The sequence below is a fragment of the Anser brachyrhynchus genome (genome assembly GCF_964034855.1).
Source record: "Anser brachyrhynchus genome assembly, chromosome: 1".
NCBI lineage: Eukaryota > Metazoa > Chordata > Aves > Anseriformes > Anatidae > Anser > Anser brachyrhynchus.
In genome coordinates this window covers 10,138,480-10,157,265 of record NC_137694.1, presented here as the reverse complement: position 1 = coordinate 10,157,265, position 18,786 = coordinate 10,138,480, and the positions used below count along the sequence as shown (strand labels likewise).

The 18,786-nt window shown below is 36.1% G+C and overlaps 1 protein-coding gene across 13 annotated transcripts in view; it reads right to left on the bottom strand.

Annotated features, from left to right (window-relative positions):
* The window catches only part of PCLO (piccolo presynaptic cytomatrix protein), a 372,671-nt gene that overhangs the window by 120,829 nt on the left and 233,056 nt on the right, over nt 1-18,786 (bottom strand). For all 13 annotated transcript variants that reach the window (XR_013945535.1, XR_013945536.1, XM_080577654.1 and 10 more), the window contains exon 10: nt 5,161-5,286. Coding sequence is in view for 11 of the 13 variants with exons in the window: in XM_080577654.1 (XP_080433780.1) it covers nt 5,161-5,286 (126 nt within the window). In the remaining 2 variants the exon portion in view is untranslated. The remainder of the gene's footprint in view (nt 1-5,160; nt 5,287-18,786) is intronic.

Genomic DNA, 18,786 nt, shown 5'->3' with positions numbered 1-18,786 from the left:
AATGACCAAGATCAGTCAGTGTTACACTTGAGCTGATCTATAACTCAGGAGTAAGAGTGAAGTGTGGCAAAAGGCGTGGGGAAAGAACTTACTGCTTCTGTTCTGGTTTTCCAACTATTTAGGTGACCATGGCCATTCCAGCCACACTCCATTTTCCAAGCAACATCCCAAGCATGTCTACAATATGACAAGAGAGAGTTTTGATAAGGTGAACAGCCATTATATATGTTATTTCCTTTGTAAAAGACCTTCTGAAAATGGGTCTGGTCTTCTTATTCAACACCTGGTGCTATCCAAACTAGCCCCAAAATGTATCAAACAAGCTGCAGAAAAAACATGCTTAATTCTTTCTTTCTGGTCATTTAATTGACTGTTCAACAATCCAGTTGCACGTCCTGCTATTCTTCCAAGAGGACTTAAACCGTGTTTCCAATACCAGTGAATAATATGCTTTAAAATAAGCCTTATGCAAGGCATTAAAAAACAAAGCAAAAGCAAAAACAACAACAACAAAAAAAAAACTGGAAAGATATGATTGAAAAATTATTATCTGACAACACATGAAGGGAACATCCCTGAGGCATGTATTAATGTATTAGATGAAACTGCTTCTGGAAGTTGGCTAATGTGCACTTTTATCTGTGGGGGTAAGAAAGCTACTTGTATTTAAGGATGTTTTTGCCCAGAACCCAGAAAATACTTTGCAGATTAAACAGTGATGCTAACATTCCTATAGCCTCTAACATTTCTGATGCCCAGAGACATCTTCATTATAATAGATAATCAAAGTACAGTTAATCATCTCCCTCGGTTAGCCATCTCCTCTCTAGTCTGTTCATTAGCCTTATTAGCATTCCCCCAAGAGGAAGCATTGTAGGTAGCATAAATACTTGAGCTATTTTCCAGTTTATGTATTCTATGTGATCAATGCAGCCTGCATACAGTGCTCTTGTGCAAAAGGGATTGTACGTGCACCGTAAACCTATTGGTTGTCTTTCAGCTTTTGCCTCCTGGCTCCCCTAGACTCAAAGTTGCTACATAAGGGTCTCGTATTTCTGCATCTCTCATATTTCAGTCATATTTCTGAGCAGTCAACTGATTCTTGTAGGTTTTGTAGTAGTAGTAGTTGTTGTTGTAGTAGTAGTTGTAGTAGTGGTAGTAATAGTAGTAGATTTCTACCTAACAGCAGTTTCTCTCTCTACCATCCTCTGTATGTCCTTATATCTTTATCACAAATTTCTTTTTGACTAACTTGTCTGTCCAGGAAATAATGAAGAGCTGTGGTAATGGCACTTGGATCTGTATAGGGCCCTGGGTGTTTATTCTCTGGCTTCAAGGAAACCTTTCTGTATACATTCTTCTAATGTGATGCCTGAAGCTATGGGATGCTTGAAGTGGATGGGGTCTGTCCCATGGAGGAGAGCTGTAAAGCATTCTGGTCATGGCAGACTTCTAATAAGGTTTTCTGGGTCTGCCTTCTTCTTTAGAGAACTGAGACTGAGAAGTTTGGCTGCTCTCTGAAGTCCATGGAAGTAATCCAAATAGCTCTTTGTTCCTTTCTCTTCCCTCTTTCTGTCTGGGGGGAAAAATAATCCCCACCAGTCTAGATGTGTCTCTTTTCTGCCAGTCACAGCATGTTGTTTTGGTATATACTGTTCACCTCATACATCAGTCCTGGTGTAGAAAGCCATATGGGGGCAAGCTATGCCTGCTTTTCCCCATACTGGCTTAATAACTGTGAGGGACTTTGATGCTGTGGCCATGGCTTCCCATCACAGTCCAGGAGAAGGCTCTTCTTTTTTCTCAGAGGTGTGATTCTAATGGTTTTGGCCTCATATTAGGCCATTAGACACACAGAGACAGTTGTGCAGCAAAGGTCTTACAAAAGGAAATTGTGACACTTGAATATGTAAGAATACACAAGTCTTTCTGTAGAAGAAGGAAAACAAGCATGAATAGAGATAATAAATAAATAGAGATAAGTTTTATGGGGAGACTTCAGCTTTATTTCCTGAAGGCATCTTAAAGTTCAGAGATAGCACGGATTTCTGAAGATGAGAGAGAGCTCTGATACTCACTTTAAAGACCCAGCCATTCAAAATACAGTCTGGAGGGAAACTGGCCGTGTGGCCTGGGGAACTTCCAGCACAATTGAAGGCAACCAGCCCATTTGAAAAACTGATCGGTTTCATCTTAGCAGTTGAATCCAAGTCTAAAAGGTATTAGTTACACTTCAGAACTCATCATCAGTATTCAGACTTTGATGGCGATGACATAGGATCTACTTGGGCCTACCCTTGGTACCTGTCATCAGGTTGCAGATTGCTCTCCTTAGAGGACTCACATGGTGTTTTGAAATGTAACATTTCTTGTATCCTAATGGGAGTAGTTATTAATTAAGATCAAAACAAGTGACAAAAGATATGGACTGAGAGTCAGAACACTATTAACTGCCACAAAACTCTTAAATGGCAGTTCATTTTCTTTCTTCAGACCTTCGCAACTGCTTAAGTTGGTGACATTATCTTTCATTGTCTGTACACACATCAGGAAGACTTTATTACGATATTATTGGACCAGCTTCAAGATTGAGAAGTCTAAAATATCCTTGTATACTGAATATTTTTATTGAATTATGAAATGCAGAATTCAATTAAACTGAATTCTCAGTAATTGCATGATGAGAGTTTTTGTCTTAATGATATATGAATTCTCCTATTTTTATGTTTGAGAAAATATTATTTAAAGGAGGCATATATTTTTTAAATGAATATGGAGCCATTATGCCTCTGATTAAAAAAATCTGATCAGTATCATTGTTGCTGTTGACTGGAGAGACAGGAAAGGCAGTAAGTTCGACACAAATCAAGTTCACCATTAGCTTTCAGACCATGCAGGTCCCCAAGAATCATGAGGAGACCAGAAAGACAAGGATTCTCTTCTTTATCTTAGTGATTATTAGCTGACTTAAGCATTGAAACACATTATGCCTCACTGGTTGAAAACTTGGAACAAAGACACCCATGGTTCACCAGTTCTCAGGCTCTCCAGTCAGCTTGTCTAAATGGTCCAATGAGAGTATTGAATGCTGAGGACATCCAGCAAATTTGCAACAGTCAGTAACACACATTAATACTTTATTTCTGCTCTTTACTCTAGTTTCTTTTGTTTCTGAAAAATGCTGGCAGTATGAAATGCTGTTTCCTGAGTAGATATACCAGGTGGAATATAACCAAACTGTTTCTGTCAACACGAGAGGGAGCACAGACCCATCTATCAAATTGACACAGTCCCTGCACTTGATGAGCTCAGTGGAATGAGTCTTCCACCTCCAATTTTTGTAATGCCAGTGAATGATGAATCAGAGATATTTTTGACATCTGAAAGCAATTCAAGGTGAGAGAACCAAGAAGACTGGTATTTGCCAGTCAGAACTATAAATAAACATTTCAGCATTAACAGACTCCTCCAAAGCTATTTAAATAGGCTAAAATTGTATGGATTTCTATTCCCTAAGTAAAGGAATGCTATCTGTATTTTAAAGTGTGTCATTTCTGCATAGATGCAGTCACACAGACAGTGAGTAGGACTTTGCCTTCCTTCATAACCACAGTAAATCTATCCTTGTTCTTTACTGGCAGGATTTTTCAGACCCAGTGTTTTCTGTTTTAAGAATTAGAAGAATTAATTAAGTTGATGGGATTTTTTTTTTCCAGTGAATCATGTTCTTGGAAAGGCTAATGAGTCACGATATTAACTTGTAATGACATTATTATATGTTTAGTTGATGACTAGGTATATTCACTAATTTGAAGTCACACAGCATTTCAGCAGAAAAAAAGTGACTCATGATTACTATACAAATTACTAATATGAAACAATTGTCATTTACAGATAATGACACACAAAGTTTTATGTATGTGGTGTGAGAGACAGCAATTACCCAGGAAGGCTAGATTCTATTTTCAGACACAATATCAGCAATATTAATAACATTAGCAGTTTGGTTGGATTTGCACAAATCAATATGAGAATGATTGAAGACCTCAGTGGATTTTTAGCACTTCTGAAGTATAGAGATTGGATGTGCACCAGCCATATTTTTACTAAAACAAACAAACAAAATATCCCAAAGTAAAGAAGCTAAATATTCTTTCTTGATTTATGATAGCCACCTAAAATGACATAAAAAGTAAACTATAGGTTTGAAGTGTTTGTCTTCTGTGCTACAGTAATGGTACTTTCTGCAAAAAGCCTTATTTCTCTCATCTAACCTATCAATAGCAAACCATATTCTGGGACTCTATGCAGTCAAATTCCACACATTAAGTGTAGTGATTTTGATAGTTGCTCCAAATTTATGCCAACATATTCTACAATGCCAACGTAAATCTACAATTCTTTTATAAAGTTCAGATCAGAAGCAATACTGATCATATATAATAGAAGAATGAAACAAAAATATATATATATATACTTTATTTTTCTATTCATCGTTCTCTAAAATATGAATAAAGCTTCAAAATACATCATGGGAACAGAAAAAAAGCAAGCTGATGTGTTTGAATTTCTCCTGTAGTTATTGTAAAACCAAGATGCACTGCTAAAAATACAGCCATATGGTAAGCAAACAAGTTCTTTAAACCACAATTCCCAGAAGATCTCCTGACAAGAGAAACCAAAATGGTAGAGATAATTCTAAGTGTTAACCTCTCATCCTCTTTCTTGAAATGCCCAGTCTCAAGGAAATACTGAATAACTACATTCTCCTTGTTACCTGCATGGTACTTCAACCACTTTGCTGAGAAAATGCATGATTTAGCACAGCTATGAAAGACCTACTCTCTTCTATGGAGGGAGCCAAAGATCTTCAAAATAGCACGTCCACAATATACATGATACAGTTGGACTCTCATCATGTCTTACCCCCAGTGCAGACAGCATGCCGTCACAGAATACTGTTCACCATGGCAGTTCCCTCTGGCTATAGACAAGGACCTTCCATAAGTCCTTTTCTGCTTTAAGAGGGGTTCTAAGATACCCCTCTGCCCTTGCACAAGATTGTATCTGTTGTGTGAGGGAGAATGCACATGTATAAATAATTCTACTGCATTCACAATTCTGCCTTGCTTCCACTTTTTGATAGTGCATTTAGCTTACCTTCTATCAGCTTCCCTGTCTGCTCTGCATTGCCCCCAGGCAAGATCTTGGCAATGTAAGCTCCAGTTTCCCCACTGCTTCCTGGAATTTCTTTTCCACCTACGACTCGGATACCCAGCCCATTGCCTGTGATCAAAAGAAATAGAAAATTTTAAACAGAGATAAAACAATGAATAATTTGCTGGAAAGAAAAAGCAAGAAAGAGAACAAATAATCAGTGGATACTGAAGGATGTCATCAGTAACTTCTGGCTGTGGCTGGAAGATTAGAGTCCCATCTGTTACGCTCCCAAAGACTAAATTTTGGGTAGGACCATTCAATTTACTTTCAGTGTAGGAAAACATTTTCTTGAGTAAATACTTACATCACACAAACAACTCATCCATTGAAAATTTCATTGAAGCCAATCCTACCTTCTTTTGACAGCCCTACTATACTGCAAAATGACAATTTGCATGGCAAATCTACATCAAGCAAACCTTAATTTGCAGTATTAATTAAATTGCACTAAATTGCTAGAAATTCATGTGAAATGTGAATTCAAAGGATAGCTTTATCTTATGCCTAAAACATGCATACAATTTAGCTGAAAAATTATAGTAGATGAGCTTTTAGAATCAGCCAAATAGGGTGACAGATAAATCATTGAGCTCCCTCTGCAAAGCATGCACATTTATATCAACCTGTATTTGTCAGAGACTAGTATTTTTCTTAAATATTTTCTTTTAATTGACATTTTTTTACATCAAAGGATGTACAAATTATGATAATGGAAAATAGCCTACAATCACTTTGTGGTAAAGCATCATCAAATCTAACATTTTTTCTCCCTTCTTTAATAATCACAAAGATGAAAACATTACGATAAGTTTGATTTTCTTAGTTGGAGAAAAGCAAATCACCAACCTCCCTTAGATACAGGAAAAAATAGGAGTGAAAACAAAAGCTTTAGAATAGTCTCATAAAGGTAATCTTATGCATTGTCAAATTTCCATGCTATCATGCTATTTTATAAAATACTTCCCATACAATAAAAATAAATTTCTTCTTTGAAGAAAAAGAAAATTTTACAAGAGATGATTCACACTTTGATCAGGGAATGTAAAGGCTTTTTTCCCACCTTAACTGTAATGGTTAAAAAATTATTTTTCAAATTATTAAATTATTAAGCTAAATCTGCTTAGTTATTACACTAATCAGATATAGGAAGCTCACTACACAATCTCTTTGCAAAGCTTTATCTTTTTAGATTAATGTTTTCCTGATAATGCTAGTAGTGTTTCCATAATTTAGCTTTGAGTTGGTTTTAGATGCCAGCTAGCCACACTGAGTTCCTGGCTAAAGAACTTTCCACTAGTTTTTCTATCCAAGATTATTTAAGTTTATGTCCTTTGTGCCTTGGCTTTTCTCACAACTGCATATTAGACATTTTCCAAATAACCATTTTATTTTATTTTGGATCCCATACAGCACAGTATAAAGATAAGAAAGCGATGTCAAGGCACATGCAAGACAAGGAGGTGATCCAAGACAGCCAGCATGGCTGGTCAAATCGTGCCTGACCAATCTGGTGGCCTTCTATGATGGAGTGAGTGACTGTATCAGTTGAAAGAGGAAGACTTACCAATGTCATCTACCTGGATTTCTGTAAGGCCTTTGACACGATCCCACATGACATCCTGATCTCCAAATTGGAGATTTGATGGGTAGACCATTCAGTGGGTAAGGAACTAACTTTAAGGTCACACCTGAAGAGTGGTGGTCAATAGCTTCATGTCCAGGAAGAAGCTGGTGATGAGTGGCATCCCTCAGGGGTCTGTCCTGGGATGAGTACTGTTTACTATCTTTACCAATGAGATAGACAAAGGGATCAAGTGCACCCTCAGCAGGTTTTCAGATCACACCAAACTGAGTGGTGCAGTCAATAAAACAGAAGGAAGGGATGCCATCCAAAGGGACCTGAACAAGCTAGAAAAGTGGACCCATGTGAACCTAATGAGGTTCATGTCTAAGTGCAATGTACTGCACCTGGGTCAGAACAATCCCAAACATAAGTATACCCTGAGAGAAAAACTCATTGAGAGCAGGTCTACAGAAGAGGGCTTATGAGTTCTAGTGGGTGAAAATCTTGATGTGATCCAGCAGCATGTGCTTGAAGCCCAGAAGGCCAACTGCACCCTGGGCTGCATCAAAAGAGGAGTGGTGAGCAGGTGGAGTGAGGTGATTGTTCCCCTTTGCTCTGCTGTTGTGAGAGGACTTGAGTCCTGTATCCAGGTCTGGGGCCCACACCACAAGAAAGATGTGGGTTTGTTAAAGCAGGTCCAGAGGAGGACTGTGAAGTTGATCAGAGGGCTGGAGCACCTCTCCTGTGAAGAAAAGTTGAGAGAGCTGGGGCTGGTCAGCTTGGAGAAAAGACTCAGGGGGTGACCTTATTTCATTTTTCATTATTTCACCTTTTCAATATATAAAGGGAGGGCTTATAAAAAAGATGGAGAGCAACTTTTTGCTCAGGCAGAAAATGACAGGTCAAGGGGGAATGGCTTTAAACTAAAAGAGGAGAGATTTAGATTAGAAGGAAGGTGAGGCAGTAGAGCAGGTTCCCCAGAGAAGCTGTGAATGCCCCATACCTGGAGGTGTTCAAGGACAGGTTGGATGGGGCAGCCTGATATATTAGGTGGCATCCCTGCCCATGGCAGGGGGGTTGGAAGTAGGTGATCTTTGAGGTCCCTTCCAACTCGAGCCATTCTGTAATGAGGGGCACAGCAGAATCCTATCACAGTTGGGAATACTCTGATGATAGCATGAAATTTGTGAATAAGTTCATTGGAATTTTTGCTAAAAATTTTAGCCATAATGGCCTCTCACTACATTTGTCATCTCTTTGTAGTTTGAAGACCTGAGCAACATCTTTAAAAGAGCTAACTTCTTGTAAGCCTTTTCTTCTGTGAATGTTTAGTAATGCAAATGTAGCATAAAAGAATATAAATCTTTTTCAGCCTCTTTTTGGACATGACAGTTGTCTCCCTCTTTTAACAGCAATTTAAGAATTGGAAAAATATAAATATTTTAGTTTGAGGGGGGCCCTCTAAAGTAAAACTGTTAAGTTGCCTATATAATCAGCACAAAACAGCACCATCAAAATACCAATGCTAATTACAGGCATGGGGAGTATAATTAAATTTCAGCTACAAGATACATCCATCATGGTAGTTAATATTCATTTAATTATAAACTTGGCATGGATGATAATCAATACATATTGCTGTTTGGCTGGTTTTGAATGTAAATGATTTGATATACAGAAAAGATGCTGTGTTTTAAACAGTAGCTATATTGGCACTCTGGGGCTGTGCTAATGGGGAATTCTAAGGTTATTTTTGTTTAGGAGATGAAAGTAATTTTTCAGTGTAATTGGAACAAACTTATTTTAAATTAGATATATTATTTCACTGAAAACTTGAAATTTAGCACCAGTAAAGTTTATTTTTTCCTGACATGACATGGAAAGCAAACCCATCATACCACAAAAAATGTCTTTTACAAAAAAAATGAAAAAAAGATAAGCATCTCATTGCATAAAGTGAATGAGCAACCAATAAAAGCATGCAAGCATCAGTCCATCCTTGGGGCACTGAAATTCATACAGACTGCTCTGCACACTTATCAGAGAACTTCTGATCAAACACTATTGTAAGATTCATTAATACGTTCCAGGGCTCACGCTCACAGCTGCAAAGTATTAAATACAGTTAATCCAAACTAAACAAATTCTTAGTGTACAACACAAAAACTCATATACAGGTAACTTACTTTTAACCTACACAACTACCATACAGACTTTTCATCAGTAGAAATAGACTCTTAGTAACACTGGGGAGTAAATCTAGAGGTTCACAGTTTTCTTATGACACAGTCCATCAGTCTCTGTCTCTGATACCTTAATGGCAGATGGGTGGTTTGTCATATAAATGGGTGTATATGACACCTGGTTTCACAGATAAGTCTATGGATATCTGTGCTAGATTACTGAAAACCATGATTGACATTGTTTCTGATTTTGCAAATCTAAATTGTTTGATGTACTGCTGCTAATAAAATAATTTTATGTTGATTATAATATTTAAAGGTTTTTATTCCTATAGAACTTGAAAAGTCTTGTGATTTTAAATTTGCAGTGTGTAGAGTCAAATGTATGACTGATGTATTAAGTAGGAGCATGCTTGCTAGGGAACATCCATATGTGTGTGCATGTGTGTCAGTTTGCAAATATTCTTGTTGCTGGGCAATTTGGAGGAATTCAAATTAGTTGATTTTTTTGCACTAAATTAGAAAATTCTATTTTGTTATTATGATGTTGCAGAAATGCCACTAGAATACTTTAAACAATAAAAGCGTTAATTTCTGGGCAATCAGAATAAATGCATTACTTTTTGCCCAATGTGTTTTAAGTATTGGGTTCTGAATGACAAAGAAGTATTTGCTTGGATGTTGCTGTATTGTCTAGTGTGAAGATGAGATTTCAGACCTGTTTATGGATACTGCATCTACTGAAAATGTTAAGTTTACTATTTCTGTTTACAATGACATTACCCCATTTATCACACAGAATGCAGGTAGCTTAAAAATATCATCAGTCATGGTTTCTCCTTTTTCCTTGTTCTTTTTTTTGTTTGCTTGCTTGTTTTGTTTTTTAGTCTTTGAGTCTTAATTTCCATCTCTCTATTTTGATATATCCAGACACTAATCTTTCAATTTTAACTTTTCATAGCTAACATAGCTTTTTATCTTTTTTAGAAAACTTACTGTTTTCTTCTTTATATGACATAGGATTTGTTTACTGTCAGAAATCAAATCATTGTGCTGTGAATGAGAGAGGGCACCTTTCAGAACTCTATTGATTTCTATGGAAAATATCTTCAAGAATACATCTCTTCAAATGGAACTTCACATATTTAAGATCCAATCTTTTTTAGGATTTTTCAAAGTTAGAAGACCACTAAATAATTGCAACTATTTTTACTGATATCTCAAGACTGTGATCCTACCCTCCCATCTAGTCTTTACTGAAGCCTTAAGATGATAACAAGACAAATCATGCAACTACATTTATTTTATATTTTGATAAACAAATATGGATACTAAATTGTTACAATTAATTTATGAGCCACTGATTTATATAGCTGAAAATATAAAGTTAGGAGCTTTAATGAAGACTTCAAATGCCTAGTAGATGAAGAGTTGCTTTTGAAAGCACGCTGTACTTAGAGAAAAATACTAATCAATTAGAATCACCTAGATTTTTTTTTCCCTGATTAACCCACTTTATGACTTTCAAAACATTTCACTTGTCATTTCATATCATTCCAGACATCACAAACTATTTCAGTGATGCATATTCACTTGTATGTATTTGAATAGTGACCAACATCCTGACACTAATAAACCCTGTCACCAGTGAACTGGCAAGCAACACTGCAGAAGTATTTTTAAAATACCTCATTCTCTTTTTCCTTATCTCCACCATCCACTAATTTGTGCACAATTTGACTTACTTATTCTAAATTTGTGTATCTCAATGTTCTCAGAACACCATAAAATCATAGCACCTGGTATATTTTGTTGTTCCACAGTAGCAACATAGTAGAAAGATTAGCAACATGACTCAGTTAACACAAAATAATTTATTTTGCTGTAGTATGCTGACCATAACCTAAGTTCTGCAATTACAATTTTTCTTGTTTTCCTCATTATGGAGATAATAAAGATCAGATTGCTGCCAATCTGTTGCTGCTGCTCTGTTCACAGGGAAATTCATGAAATCTTATCATCTTTCTACTACTTAGTTGAGCTCAGCCATTAGAGTATAAACAGCCAAGATTTACTGGAACTGTTTCAGCATCTAGGCAATGATTAGATTTGACTCTCAAAACAAATGTCAATAACTCCCTATATAAATTACAAGTAAAAAAAAAAAAAAAAAAAAAAAAAAGGGCAGAGAAATAATGAGTAACTTGGAGCACACCAGGCATTTGTTTGTTCCTGTCTTTACACAAAACACAAAAATGTAAATAAAGTTTGAAAGGATAATTTTCCATTATAAAAGTAAACAGAATTGCAGCACCAAATGCAGGGCCTGATATTGCTTAATTATTGAGTCCCATATAGAAGAAACAACTGCACCCCTGTCTGAGAATGTAGCCATGTGACCCAGAAGCTCTGTGCAAATACTGTTCATGTGCTAACTCAAACAAGTATTTCCTTGGGGCTAAATTTTCAAAGCATGAAACCATTTGTCTAATTACATGAGCAAAGAAAGGAAAGAAGCAATTAGAATGTGCAACAGATTTTTCAGTGATCACACATGAGTTTGTGTGAATTGGCATAGGAAACTCTTAAAATCATTAGTAGCAATCTCACTCTTGTCACAGCTAGATACAGAGATACATGATTTTTTAACAGACTTTTAGGTGTCTGAATTATATATATATATATACACTATATATATATATATGTAACACCTATTGATTTGGATAGCTAGTGCCTAAGAGCATGGCCTTTGAGACAGTAGTTAAAAATCACTAGCTATTTCTGGAAAACCATGGTCTTTTTACAAACATCAGATGTTCCGTGCTTTGAAGCTGAAACTTTATAAAAGTGAAATTAAAAAAATTGAAATGGACTTGAACTGAAAAATGATGAGGAGGACAATGATACATGCCCCTGAGAAATTTGAAATGGAAGATATATTTAAACTTGAAAATGCATATTGAGTCTTTTGGTTTGGGTCCGTGAGCCAAAGCATAGACATACCACCAATGGAAGTAACTACAGAAGTCCACATTTATTTTGCATCACTTTCAAGCAATGTATTTAAAAAAAAATAATAATAATTATATATATATATATCAAAATCAGATGGCTGAATCATAGAAAAGCAGGACAACAGTGACTTTTTGGGGAGGGGCGAAGGTCAATGGTAGGCATTAGAAAAATGCATGAGGATAAAGAATGAAAAGGAGACATTAGGCACAAAAGATTTTTCAGTGTGACAAAATGCCATGCTACAGCAATGAGAACAAATTAACCAAACCGAACAATATGAAGTCTTCCAAGTCTACTTGGCTGTGGACAGAGACAGAACCTTCCTCTTGTGTTCATTTACTATACATTATCTCCTCATTCTTTCTCTAGTCTTATCTAGCTCAGACGTATGCTAGGGTGCTGGTAGGCACTTATCTGTGGAAACAATTTTACACCATGTTCCATTGTCTATATGAATAGAATTGTGAGTCACAGAAAAAAGTGATGAAGAAAAAACAACTGTCTTTTGAGAGTTCAGATTGAAAAGTCAATAAAAGCTAACTATTTATTTAGATATCACAGTTACGGTAAAGCAATCTGGAAAGTCTGGAGAACAGATGGAAAACAAACATGACAAGGCAAACAAAACCAAGTTAGATCAGGCACTTGGAAAGCAACAGGAAAAGTAATGTGTATAATCAAATCCAAGGTAAATTTTTATTTGCATTATTATTACTATATGATTCTGTGGAATACATAATATGATGGTCCATATTAAAGCTTGGTTATCTGGATGGGTACAACATTTTGAAGATTGTTTGCAGGAAAATTGTTTTTTGCACTTTCTAAACTAAATTAACTTAAATGAAGTTGTTTCCTAGAAACATGATTAAACCTACTCAGTTATTCCACTTCTTGGCTATTGGCAATTAAAGCATAAAATATACATGAAGCCAAATCCCGAGCAGATGAAATTCAGATATATTCCAGTTGTTTTAATAACATAACATTGATTTATGTCAGCTGAGAAACTGCTTCATGCTGCTTTGCACACTGGCTATCATCCTGAAGGATCATAAAGTGCTTTACAAATTAGCATCCTGGAGCACTTATCGTATCTACTTGAAAACAAGATACAGGCTTCTTTTTGGATGGTCTGTCACGTCAGAATAAGATTAATAAGGTTAAGGTGCCATTAATGGTAGACTTCTCTATTTAAAGCTATGGTAGTTTTAAATCTATACAAAAACTGTCAGCACTGAGATTCATCTGTGTTTACTGATAGATGCCAGTGCTCAATAGATGCCACTAACTTACAGCTGAATTCAATATTTTAAAATGTTTTGAACTCTCTCATCCCTATCAGCTTTGGCATTTAAGAAACAGCAATGCATTTAGTGTAAATATGATATAATAAGTAAGATATATGTATACAGTAGCTATAGTATAATGCATAAACAAAAGCCATTAGGAAGAGAGTAGATCTCCATTACATTCAAAGAAGCAATCACTGCTTCATGAAGTGGCTGAACCACAGACTGCTGGAAGGTATGAGAACATTGCACTGTGCTTACTCTGGTCTTGTGTTCTTATACATTTTCTACGAGAGCCATGATAAAGATCTAAATAATGCTTATATCTGACTTAGTACAACTGTTCTAATATTTAACACATTTGGGAGAGTTTTGCTATCTTCAATAAGCAGTATATACAACTTATACCTGCTAAAAAGGTAGATGTGTAGACTTGTGTGCAGGTAGATGTGTAGACTTGTCAAATATAAAGTTATGTTCCTGGTAGCAACACAGGATGCTGTTAGCCTTCTTTGCTGCTAGGGCATATTGTGTTCAGCTGGCCTCGAGACCAAAGAAATATATCTAATTTCTCCCCGTCCACCAAAAAATAAATAATAATTAAAAAATCAAAGACCTTCCCCAGGGACCTCTTCTGCAGACCTGCTCCCCAGCTAGTCAGTCCCTGGCTTGTGTCGTTGTACAGGGGTCCTCCTCCCAAGGGACAGGATTAGTACTTGTCATTGTTGAATTTCACAAGGTTCTTGTTGGCCCATTCCCCCAGCCAGCTTTGGTCCCTCTGAATGGCAGTCCTGCCCTCAAATCTTTCCCCCTAATCCAGTGTCATCTGCAAATGTTATGAGTTTACTTCATCACCTCCTCCACATCACTGATAACAATATTAAATGGGGTAGGTCATAGCACATGTATTATGTGCCTGCAGGAAAAGCACAACCCATTAATCACTCCCCTCTAAATCCAACCATCTATTTTTTTGCTCATCAAGTTGCCCAGCCATCCAGAATACCTGGATGTAACAGGTAACATCCAAACATCCAGGCCAAAAGTTACAGTAGGAAAATACCTGAAGTCTAGAGTTCATCTCAGCTAACAGCAATACTATAACTTCAGTCCAGTTTCACAAAATATTAAAGATTCTTACTAGGATGAATCTACCCCAAAAGACATGCTTTAATCTGTTCAGCCAGTATGTCAGCCAATTGTTTATGGCTTTACTGTAAAAAAAAAAATCAATCTTCGTGACATTTTTAATGCTACAGCAGTTGCATTTAGCGTAAGCTTTTTGTTAATGTTCTTCTTGAAGGGGAAAATCTGAATAGATTTTATTGATGTTTCCAACATAGTATAAGGCAACCCTCTTATCATAGGAAAAAGATTTACATAAAGGATACTCTGCTGGCATATTGCAACTTTGCAACTTAATTGGTATGCTACAAATCTGGCGTTTTAGTGATGTCTTAATACAAGGTAAATAATAGATCAGTCCTACGTGAATGATATCAGCTATCCTAACATCTTGGACAAAAACTTGGAACCGTTCAGCTTTATTTAACTATTTTGCAAGTGCCAGTTTTGAAGTTATCTATATTTTGTTAAGAAAGTAACAAGTAAAGGCTTGACAATTTAGCATGCAACTTCTCTTAATTACAACTTTGTGCACTGCCCTTGTATTATAGACGTCGCATAATGTCCTGGTATTACAGATTCATAGAAACTGTAGACAGGTGTTTATTTATATAATTAATCAAACTTTTGTTGTTGTTGTTTCAGTACACTTATTAGAGTAGAGGGAATCCATGTGATATTTGTGCAAATGTGTGTTGGCAATGGTTAAACAGAAGCTACATCATTGTCTACCAGTTCCTGTCTACCTCTGGAACAGGAGACATGTTGGGGAGTGCACATGTAATGGAGAGCATTTATGGCTCTTGGTCAACATTTTGAAATGTTGACCAAGGAATCTTTAGGAAAGATGGTAATGCCTGTGCTTAAAAGGTACCCAACAAAGCCTCTGCACACTTGATAATTCCTCTTGAAGGAAAAACAAAAGAATATCTGACCCAAATGGCTGTCCTGCACAAGGGAATCAAGTGACATAGTCTTGCATGGATTACTGTCATGAATGAGGAAAAACTTGTGAAACTATTAACTGCAAAGTTAAAACTTCTTTCAAAACAAGTAATACCTGCAACCATCTAATTCTTTGTAAAAAACTCTGAACTTTCCTTATTTTCTTAGTGAAAAAGATAGTAACCTTTTTTCTTTTTTTTTTTTTTAGTGTGTGTATACAATTCATTAAAAAAATTACTATATGCATGTAAATTACACAAAATAAATGAAGGAATTGTAGTTCCTCTGTCATTAAACTTTTGACTCATTGCCTGGAAAAGAGCCTAAGCTAGCAACAGGACAGAAGCTTATTGTTTATTCTCAAAAGTGTCACAGTGCAGCTGTTCAGATTGTCCCACTGGAAGAATTGTGTTCACCATTTGACAGTTCAGTTCTTGCAACCACTCAGTCTGTGGATATGGGCTAGCTTTGTATAATTTGTAAAATATGTATAAGGGAAATGTCCACTAAGACACATGCTGAGACCGTCAGTTCATTTCACATGCTCTTTCCCTGGTGACATCAGTCACTACTGAATGAGGTTAATAAATGTATCCAGCAATTTCTCATCTACCTTGAGTTTACACTCATGTCTTTAAGTAATGAAGTCCCATTACTGCTGTTGTATCTAACTTAAGCTGGTTAAAAAAAAAAAAAAGGCAAAAAAAGCATATATATATGTATATTTTTTGCATTTTAAAATGGGTGAGTTGACAAAGTGATTTTTAGTTGTTTTCTTTATGTACATATATATATAGAATCAGCATAAATTTAATGAGACTTGATATGTCATCTTATTTCCGATATACACATTTCTTGTCACACAAATATTTCTTATAACAACTCAGCTATTGCAGAAGAAAAACAGTTTATAAATTCAGTAATTTACTAATAGATTGTTTTTTAGTGAATTTAACCCCTTAAAACACAGTTTCTGTGGCAGGGATAAAGGAAAATTGTTTATCTGCATTTTTCCTTTAAATGCGTCTCTCTTCATTTCTGTATCTAGAGGATTATATATATATTTTTCACTCACTAGATGTAGTTGTCAATTAGGGAAGTTTTCAGTCTTTTCTGAATAAATGGTATTTGTTTAAGCCCATGACTACTGCCCTCCAAGTCATCAACAATCAGCAGAACAAAAAACATTTTCTACAGAAAGCAAAAAGACAACATCTGAGCTAATATGAAAATTAGCACCTTGTTTGATAAATTGTAATCTTTTGCCTCCTTAAACTGTAACACTTTTATGAAAAAATGATTATTGTAGTAAGAATGGGGGCTGATATTTTTTGGTGTGGGGAGAAATTATATAATGTTTTGGGTGCCTATCCTCAGACAGCTTTGTCTTCATCAGCCTTGACTGTCTAGTATCAGCTTCACTCCCTTTCTTGATGAAGAGATTTTTTCAGGAACAAGAACACTTTCTGGCAAACTTTATGTTATTTAAATGAAATTTTGCAGAAATTTTCCCTATCTCTTTTTACCAAAGTAAAACACCAAGGAAACATGCAAGGAACGAGTGCATATTATCTGTCAACAATGTAAAAACAAACAACAACAATAACAAACAAATAAACAAATAAATAAATTCAGAAACAGATAAAAATAATAGATTTCACTTGATAAATGCTGCACCTCAGCAGGTGTAATGATGCTATGAGACAGTCACAAACTCAAATTTCCCTATCCATCCACAAAAGCCATTTTCTCCATGTCAGTGACCTGCAGAATCCGAACATCTTAACCAGAATTATCCTTCAGCCAGGCTGCCTGGGAGCATAAAGCCAGCACACTTCAAAGACCTGTACAGTCTATGATGAAGTAAATTGTGGACGGAAGGCAATCATTCTCAATATGGTACATCACACTGCTCTGGAGAATGCATCTGACTCAAATAGACATTTGTCACTTGGTGATAAGGAGCAATGTAGTCCTTTAGACAACTAGTCCTCTGCACATCTTTTGATTGTTCTATAGCTTCTTTGTACATAAGCAATATACACTCATCTAATCTAAGATCTCTACAAGACAAAAATCTTAGTCTAAGTCACATCATGCTTCCTCCATAATCAAGAGAGGAAAACAGATGTATCCAAAAGGTGATTTAAAGTATTTCAACATCCAATTAATTGCCCTTTGGAACTGCCTCGTTCTAGCATAATTATTAAACCTATTCACATTTTTTATAGCCACTATGCAAAGAAGGGAGCACAGGGTCTTCCTCTGAGAGTTGCTAAGATCATTTATGCTTCACCAGAGAACTGAAACCCTAAAGGCATTTCTGTGCCTTTAACTTTTCTTTTGTTAGAAGGACTTGGTCAAGGACTCTATTAACTAGTCATTAACAAGTCATCTGACCAATGACAGATGTCCCTGAATGTCTTGTCTTCTACTTATTCAAGAGAAAGTGCTGACGTGGTAGATGCAGTTAGAGACTGACAGATGCTGTTTCAGGGGCTGTCAAGCTCATTCATATGCTCCTGCTTTCCTCTTGGCTTTCCATGGGAAACTGGGGGCCCAACTGAACTCTAGCACTCAGCATTGCAATGGTCTGCTTCTGCAGAGATATGAAAGCAAATTGGAACTTTATTATCAGTAGACACGTTGAACTCTTAATTACCTCCACTCATCGTATGATATTATTGTGCATTCTTAAATGGGTGTTCGTACACTGAAAAATGCATAAACCACTGAGCTGCAAAAGAGAGTCCATGGTAAGTATTTGAAATACATATGCTAGTGCATTTCTAATGAAGTTAGTTTAGAGAGAAGGCACATAAACATGGCATATATGGTCTGTATCTCTACAAACGGTTTCTAACAAATATGAAAATGTTTTATTATTATTATTATTATTATTATTATTATTATTATTATTATTATTTAGGAAGGTCAAATGTCACTAAGTTCTTTTTAAGATCATTAATAAGACACAAAAATACATCTCTCCATTCCTGTACTTCCATTCCTGTCCTCACCTACTGCTATATGACTTCACTGGAAAATCTCTGAGGTTGCTTGTCTATAACAGCTCTGCACCTTTCTGTTTATTGTTGTTTAACTTCTGTGCCAGGTCTCTGATAAGGAGAGAGTACTTGAGGGAATGATGGCTGTTAATTAGGGATTAGATCCTTCCCCAGTAACAAGTGAGTGTTAGAGGGGGTTACGTTTTGTGCAAAGTATTCCGTTCTTCACAATGCTAAACTAAAGAAACAAGAAAAGCAATCCTCTGAGAAAATTCTGAGGGCAAGAGGTGAGTTACATTTTTACTCTAGATCTATGATGGTTATGTCACATGCAACATGGACTGTGACTATATTTCATACATTCTTTCATTGATTAATCATCACATATTCACTGCACTTCAGTATTGCTGTAAGAACTGAAGTTGCTGAACTTG